At 47.3% G+C, this 8,365-nt stretch overlaps 1 protein-coding gene across 1 annotated transcript; it reads left to right on the top strand.

Moving 5' to 3' along the window:
- Positions 1–2,140: 2,140 nt before the first annotated feature.
- LOC109771780 (putative F-box protein At1g46984) lies at positions 2,141–4,628 on the top strand. The gene is made up of 2 exons (XM_020330478.1): positions 2,141–2,950; positions 4,569–4,628. The coding sequence occupies exons 1-2, from the start codon at positions 2,141–2,143 to the stop codon at positions 4,626–4,628; spliced, it is 870 nt and encodes a 289-aa protein (XP_020186067.1).
- The last annotated feature ends 3,737 nt before the right edge of the window (positions 4,629–8,365 follow it).

Raw genomic sequence — 8,365 nt, 5'->3', positions numbered from 1 at the left:
AAGGTACCATCGAAACTCAAGGTCTTCCTGTGGAGATTTGCTAGGCGTGCCACTCCGACGGCTGCACTGTTACATCACCGAAACATGGCGGATTCGGCCGCGGGTAGCCTATGCGGAGCTGAAGATACTTGGAGGCACGCGCTGTTAAATTGCACTGTCTCCCGAAGCACATGGGCGCTGTCTTCTGAACACATTATTGATGTGCTGAACAGAAACGAGGAACCGGATCCGAAGAGGTGGCTTTTCTCCTTGCAAGAGGCGCTATCTCATGATGAGTTTACAAACTTTGTGGTCACTCTTTGGGCACTGTGGGGAGCACGCCGCAAGGCAATATATGAGCATATCTATCAAAGTCTGTCTTCTGTCCAAGCATTTGTACACTCTTACGTGAATGAACTCAACGCACAGCAGTCCATCAACTCGAGGCAGAGTGCAAGACCTGTGCCACGACGATCAGGTTGGATCGCTCCACCTGGAGGGCTGGCAAAGTTTAATGTTGATGCTGCAGTGGGAAGAGGAAGAGGACATGGAGCTGTCGCAGCGATCTCTAGAGATTCAGACGGACACTTCTTGGGAGCCTCGGCTGTGGTCTTCAGAGGTATTTCAGACCCGGCGACTCTCAAATGCATGGCGATCAGGGAGGCTCTAGCTCTAGCTGACGATTTGAACGTGACAAACATCCAGGTGGCCTCCGATGCGAAGGTGGTGGTACAAGATATCCAAGAAAAGAATCCGACAGAGTATGGAGCGATCATACATGAAATAATAGAGCATTCACTATCTTTCCAAGTTTGTAATATTTCTCACGAATTTAGGAGCTCGAATATCCCTCCCGGCTGGCCGACATGTTTGGTTGGGACAGCCGGGCGGTCTTTCTTTCGTCCCTGTAAACATTGTGACGTCGGAATAAAAAGCTTCGGAGTTTGTCTCAAAAAAAAATCTGCCTCCTAGAACTTCCCAACGGGTAAGGGAAGTTTTTCTACCTATGGATGTCCCCATTATCCTGGGTATACCGCTTTGTACACGGAACATTGAGGATTCATGGAGCTGGAACTATTAGAAGAAGGGTCACTTTTCGGTGAAATCGGCCTACAAAATGCTAGTACCTACCAGAGAACGCCGTGAAGCATGGTTGAATGGTCTGGCCGGCTCCTCGGGAAGTAACATAGATGAGGGCGCGTGGAAGAGCCTATGGAAAACCCAAGTTCCGGGGAAGATTCAAATGTTTTTGTGGAGGTTAGCAAAGCAGTCTTTACCGACGGAGGATGTGCATGCCCATCGACGCATGTCTTCATCCAGTACGTGCGGCTTATGTGGAGCGCCGACTCATGGCGTCACTCCCTTACCGAATGCACCACATCACACAGCACTTGGGCTCTGGCCGATGAGGAGTTGGGTCAAGCAATGTCGGCTAACATGGAACCAAACGCCAAGCATTGGTTGTTCACTCATATGGAATCACTATCACATGTGTAGTTCGTGAAGCTTGTGGTAACCCTCTGGGCCATATGGACGTCACGGAGGAAAGCTATTCATGAGGGAATCTTTCAAAGTCCTCAAACGGTTCATTCTTTCGTCGAAAGATTCATAGAGGAGTTGGATATTGTCAACACAAAGAAGGTGAGGACTTCAACCCCAGTTGCTGCTAGCACCTCACGACCTACTCAAAGACCGAAGGCGCCACCCCCAAATTTCTGCAAAATTCATGTAGATGCGGGCATCAGACCTAGAAGGAGAGGAACGGCAACAACAGTCTGTAGGGACAACAACCGAGGTTATATGGGCAGCTCAACCTTGGTGATCAATGGGGTCGATGACCCAGTGCTCATGGAAACTATTGCTTGTAGGGAGGCACTTTGCCTGGCAGAAGGTCTACACATAAATCAGTTTGTGGTAGCCTGCAATTCAAAACAGGTAGTTGGGGACATTTTGCAGAACAACCAAGGCAGATCGGGGGCAATCAATAAGGAGATCAAAACCCAGGCAACAACTTTTACTTGTATATTTACGTTTGAAGGTCGCAATTCGAATTTGGAGGCTCGTAGTTTAGCTAAATTCTCGCTTTCTTTAGCTCACGGGCGTTATGTTGCGCCGACTTCTTCACCAAGCGCGGGCGCTCGTACGGGCTCCGTCAGCGGACATGCAGGCGCCGGTCTACTTGCCAGACGAACTCGTCTCCGACATCCTGTCTAGGACCCCTGAGATGTCCGTGTGCCAGTTCCGATGCGTGTCCAAGGAGTGGCACGCCCTTCTCTCCGACCCAGCCTTCCTCGCCGCGCAGAAGTCCCGCGCCGAGCCGTTTCTCGTGGTGGCCTCCCGTCCCGGCCAGGACATGCGTCTGGTTAATATGGACGGCGAGGTTGTGAGGGTGATCGATGGTATGCGAGGGATTTGGATCCCTGCGCCCATGAGTCCCGACGACGTTGTATGTGGCATCGGCTATCTACATGACGCTCCTTGTGTCTCCGGGGTGATTGACCTTGCCACCATGAAGGTGCTCGTCGCCCGTTTGGAAGGCGACAAAGCCTGGGGCTTCGGTCGTGCCATCCCATCTGGCGCGTATAAGCTGGTGCGCTTTAGAGCCCGCACTAATTGCGAGGTCTTTACGATAGGAGATGGTGCCGGGTGGAGACGGAGGAAAGCACGCCCATTGCGTCACAGGTACAACTCCCGTGACCGGTACACAGCAGCGGTCAATGGTAAGTTGTACTTCTTGCCGGAGGAACGGCGGGACAGGAACTCTTTGCTCTGCTTTGACCTCGAGAGCGAGGAATGGAAAAAGAATATTAGAGGCCCACCGAATGTGGAGATCTTATGGCTTATCGACTTAGGCAAGCTGAACGGCGCTCTGTGCATATCTGAACTAAAGGATTGGAAAACCAACCATGGATATACAAATATATGGCTCTTGACTGATTCTGATAAAAGCACATGGGTCAAGGCGTATACGGTTCCTTTGGACCCATCCATACCCTTAGGCTCATTCAGTTATTGCTGGATGATACCTTTGGGGATGTTACATGATGGTTCGAAACTGCTCTTTTGCTACAGTGATGGTCTTGGATGCTCTGAGGTAGGAAGACCGCAGGTACTGCAAATATATGACCCCCGTTACGGAACATGCATAGGTGTGATGAAGAAACTGCTTGGTGACGACGGCTCTGTTGCTGGCTTTTGCAGCTTGCACTTGGGGCATTTTGTCCCAACAAAGATCTAACTGCCGATACCCTCTTTTCGTTTTCTATGAAATACTTACTTCGTAGCATTATGCACTATGCGCTCGCCGTCCAACATCCCTCATCGTGTTTTGCTCGTGGTTGTGTATCATTATGATGTGGGTTTTGTTTTGCTGTTGTCAAGTTAGATAGTTTCCAACGGCCGATATCCTCTTTTCGTTTTATATGAAATACTTCGTAGCATTACGTACTATACGCTCACCGCCAACATCCCTGACCGTGTTTTGCTGGTGGATGTGTTTCATTATGATGTGGGTTTTGTTTGGCTGTTGTCAAGTTTGACAGTTTGTTTAGTTGCGTTGATAAAATAGGCACAAAACCGTTTGTTTGGTTGTTGTGCATTTAGTAACATCATTATTTCCCTTCTATTTGAGCAAGGGAAGATAGATAACATCAGTAAAATAGCGTTACTTTTCAGAACCGTCAATACAGGCTGCAATACCCATGTGTTCCGCTCTAAGACTCACTCAGCTATGGATACTATTCCAAATGTAATCTCTGATTTCACCCTATGAGTCTTTAGGTTTAAAAACCCGGTTGCTAGAGATGCTGCCCTATCTTGGCGCCTTTCCCTATCCTCGCGTTGTACTCTCTGATGTAACACTGCCCCCCGGGCCCTATTTTGAGTAATACTAGTAAAGATGCCCGTGCGTTGCTACGGGCGCCTTCTCAATCTTTCTCTGATCCCAATCGTGTAGTAGATCCGGCTTTATTTAGCTAGAAAAAGATTTGATTGAATAGTTTTTGCTATGAAGAATTTAGTGAAAGTCTAGTTTTCATTTTGGCCAAATAGTTCACTTAGGATTGTTGTTGTCAGGACCATGGGCCGTAGATGTGAAGAAGCGTACTCATGCCTCTCATGCTTCCTCCTCCATCTTTGCACTACCCTCGGATGGAAGATGCTTGATTCTAGGAAAATTGCCCGTGCGTTGCAACGGAATAAAATGAGAAAACAATGGGATATAGAGTCAGCTTCGCGGCAGGGTTTAGTGCTTTTATAGGAGACCACCATTGAGGTGGGCCGTTGGTAAGGAGGAGGGACTTAACTTGGGCAAGCAGAGATTGCAGTTGAGAAGGACGACCCGGGGGATGGCCAATGGCACGGTTGCAAGCAGTGGCAACAAAATTGTTAGCTAGTCATCAACCCAGGCAACAATGTGCTAGTTTTTCAAGACTATTTTTTTACTGGGTGAATTTATATGTACAGTAGTCATATGTATATGCACGTAATACTGACAAAGTAACAAACATACATCATCCAAAAGATACATAGGTACCTGACGAAGTGACGATCTGATAATCAAAATGGCAAACATATTGTTTCTCATACAGGTTACTGATCTATTAAGATCGTCGTACAACAAAGAAAATTTGTGTACCAGATCATCTTGAGATGCAAAGAATAGATGCTAGCACCTGTTAGACCTGGAGACACCAGCCTATCCATTTCCCACTATCGCTACTTCATTTGTTTCTATTTGATGCCGATATTCACAAAACAGTTTCTTCCTGTGGTTAAGTGCTAATCAAAAATATTATCGTTCCATCTCATCAGTTGCATCTTATTAACGACTCCTAGTATGAGAAACCAAATATCAAACTGAGCAGGAAAGCTGGTTAATATCATCAGTGGAATAGAGGTAACTCTACTGCAGGCCCCAAAAGACCAAATGGGCATTTGTTTTTTCTTTTGCAATCAATAGAAACAATTATCACATGATATGTTAATCAAAGTGATATTATATTGAGGTCGACTGTTCAATCAAACATACAAAAAGGAGCAGAGGACAATCAGTTCTCACCGCTCTGTCCTTATCTACAACTCTGAATTACTGTGGGCAGTGAATAGTGTAATGAGACATGAACCGGTGCCCTAATTAGGTCTGGATTAGTATAACATCAGAAGGAGACCATGGGTCAACCAAAAAGAACAGTCACATAATATTAATTGATGCTAATGCAAGCATGACTGCAGCCATATCACATAAATCAATTATCCTTGAGAAATATGCACACGCAAGCTATCCAATATCATCTCGAGATGCAAGAATATATGCTAACATCTGTCAGAGATACTTGCCTATCTTGAGATTCAATAACATATGGTAACATCTGTTAGAGACCCCTATCTATCCATTTTCCCAGAAATGCTACTTCGCTCGTTTTGATTCAATGCCGCTATTTACAAAGCAGTTCTTTGTATGGTCAAATACTAAACAAACAAGAAAACAGGCGCTTATTCCTTATCATCAGTTGCCGCTGATTAACAGCTCCCTGTATGAGAAACAAAATGTCAAACTGGGCAGGGAAGGTAGTTAATCCCATCAGTGACACATAGGTAATTACTCCAGGGTCCAGAAGCTCAAATGCGGTTAGGGTTTCCTTTTGCAATAAATACAGAAAATATCACAGGATGCATTTATGTATTGCTTAATGCCGAAGCTTAAGCATATGGTTTTGCCTTTTCCAAGCTAGTTGAAATCTACCAAATGCACTAAATTTTACCTTTATGCTGAAGCCAGGAAGATCGCTGATAATTGTAAAGCAGAAAAAACATATTTAGTACATACTCATTTCATTTCTACTATATTGCTAGCAAGGCAATAGAACAAATTTATGTTAAAGCAAACTTAGAACAACGAATCAGGTGGGATCAAATGTGCCACAAATATCAAAGCCTTAACAGCTACTGTGCAATTGTTCTCTACCATATGAAAGGGCAAGTATTATTAGGTTCTGGTCATTACCAGTTTGGTTGATACCATCCAGTCCGGTTCACATACCTCCTAGATAAATAAAATATATGTCACGTTGGTCGGCATAATTGTCATAAACAATAAATGAACCAAATAGTTATAAAAGATAATATATACCACATCCGAATCATAGACAGGAAAAGGGCCGACGGGGGCGGATACCAAAACCATCGCACTATATAATAACAAGCAATAATAAAAGTAAGAAAATTAGACAAGTATCTATCTAATCATACAAGTAAGTTTTTTTTAGAAAGAAGATAAGAACAAGAGGCTCACCACGGTGGTGCCGGCGACGAGATCGGCGCGGGCGATCGACGACGGTGAAGACGGGGACGGGACTTGACGGACCGCTAAACCTAAGAAAATCTCGAGGAAAATGGAGTTTGGAGGTCGAGCTTCGAGAGGAGAAAGCTTAACTAGTGTGGCTCGGGCATTTCATCGAACACCTCATGTGCATAGGAGGTGAGCTAGAGCACCACAAAGCTCTCCCCTCGCCGGCCAGAAAAAACAGAGCAGTGTGGAATGCTCTGCTCGCCGGTGATGGGGTATATATAGGCACCTCATTGGTCCCGGTTCGTGGCTGGAACCGGGACAGAAGGGCGGTTCCAGCCACGAACCGGGATCAATGGTTGTAGGCCAGGAGCGAGGACTATTGGTCCCGGTACGTGCCTGGAACTGGGACAAAAGTGTCCAGACGAACCGGGACCAATGCCCCACGAGGCCCGGCCGGCCCCCTGGGCTCACAAACTGGGATGTATGCCTCCATTGGTCCCGGTTCGTGACTGAACCGGGACTAATGGGCTGGCCAGGCCTGAACCAAAGCCCTGTTTTCTAATAGTGCAGAGGACTCAATTTGCCGGTCATTTATCAGATATTATGGGTTGTACATGAGTCTATGGTCATCCGACGCTTCGGCTTGGTGGTAGGGCGGTCCTTCAAGTAAGCTCGGGGAGGGTGATCCTGGTGCTTACATGTGCGCGGCGAATAGATCTAGATGTCTTCTTCGCTCACGTCCGGTGGCGTCCTCAAATTCAGGCATAGAGAAGCATGGGGTACGGTGCATCTCGGGCATGTTTTTAGCGATGACTTTGATTTCGTCTTCAGAGACGGGTGACTACTGCGGCCCGTGAAGCCAATAGGGGACGACGATGTTTTTTGATGCTGGGATGATGGTTGGCTTTTCGGCTGCATCGTTCTTCTCTAGTGGTTACTTCAACGATACTGGATCATACTCATGCATGATGGTAGCCAGGCCGGAAGCATAAAGGTATCCGTGGATGTTTATGTTTAGTAAAGTATATATTTTCTTGGGTCTTTGTGTATGTTGGTGGAGTCAGTTGTACTCTCTTTGTATAGGTCAGTTGTAGTATTGCTCGATACTCTAACGTACAGTCCGAATCGTAATTTGACTAGGTTCGGTGAGGCCGGAGTAAAGTGACGGCTAGTCGGAATCGGCAACTCCCTGGTCAATTAATATAAGCGGAGGCGGCGATGCACAAAAGGGACAAAGCAAGCAGAGGTGTCTTGTTGGCGATCACGAAGCTGGTACGCGCAGTGCAACTCTGCCGATGCATCCATCAAGCATGGACAAGGACACACAGCTGGACGGGCGGTCCCAACGACAACCCTTGTTTTCGCGGCTTAAGTGCGGCGAGGAGGAGACGCTAGCACCTAGGAGCACCGACGAGCGCCTCTACGTCACCGACGTCGTCCTCTTCCGCCCGGGGAGAGCAGCCGTCGGCGAGAGCGTCGTGGCCGCCTGCGTCGAGATCGGCACGCGGAACCTGATGCTCGGGATGCTGTCGGCGGAGAACCCCTGCGTGAAGCTGCAGACGCCGGTGGAGCTGGACAATGAGTTTTGCTTTTACGTGGTACGTATGGAAGACGGCTACGCCGCCGACGATGACGCCGACGCCAATGCGGCAGTCGTCGAGTTCCAGGGTTTCGCTCTCGTTTCGCCGTCTCTCCACACGGAGGAGAAAGACGATTACGACCACAAGGAGGGGCAGGAGACTGACGGTGAGATTGACCCACACGCGGCCAGGGGGAGCAGTGCCGGCGGCAACGGCAAGGACGTTCGACATGTTGTAGCTAGAGGATTCTTTGGGATTCTTATTTTTGTTTCTATGCTGGCATCGATGATGTAATCATGAATACGTCTATGGATGAACCGCATCGTACGTTTATATTTGAATAGTTATTCATTTTCAAGGTGGACCCTCAAAACGCACGTAATTTTTCAGACCAAACTGTTTGGACGCAATTTGTCATCAATGCAGTGATGTATTTCTCTGCGAACGCATTTGTCCGTTTTCCCGCAAGTCGAAAGCAAACCATGGAGCATTGCGGGAGTCCGGACCACCGATCGAG

This window comes from Aegilops tauschii, chromosome 7 (genome assembly GCF_002575655.3).
Source record: "Aegilops tauschii subsp. strangulata cultivar AL8/78 chromosome 7, Aet v6.0, whole genome shotgun sequence".
NCBI classification, from domain to species: Eukaryota; Viridiplantae; Streptophyta; class Magnoliopsida; order Poales; family Poaceae; genus Aegilops; species Aegilops tauschii.
This window is presented reverse-complemented; position numbering and strand designations above follow the sequence as displayed.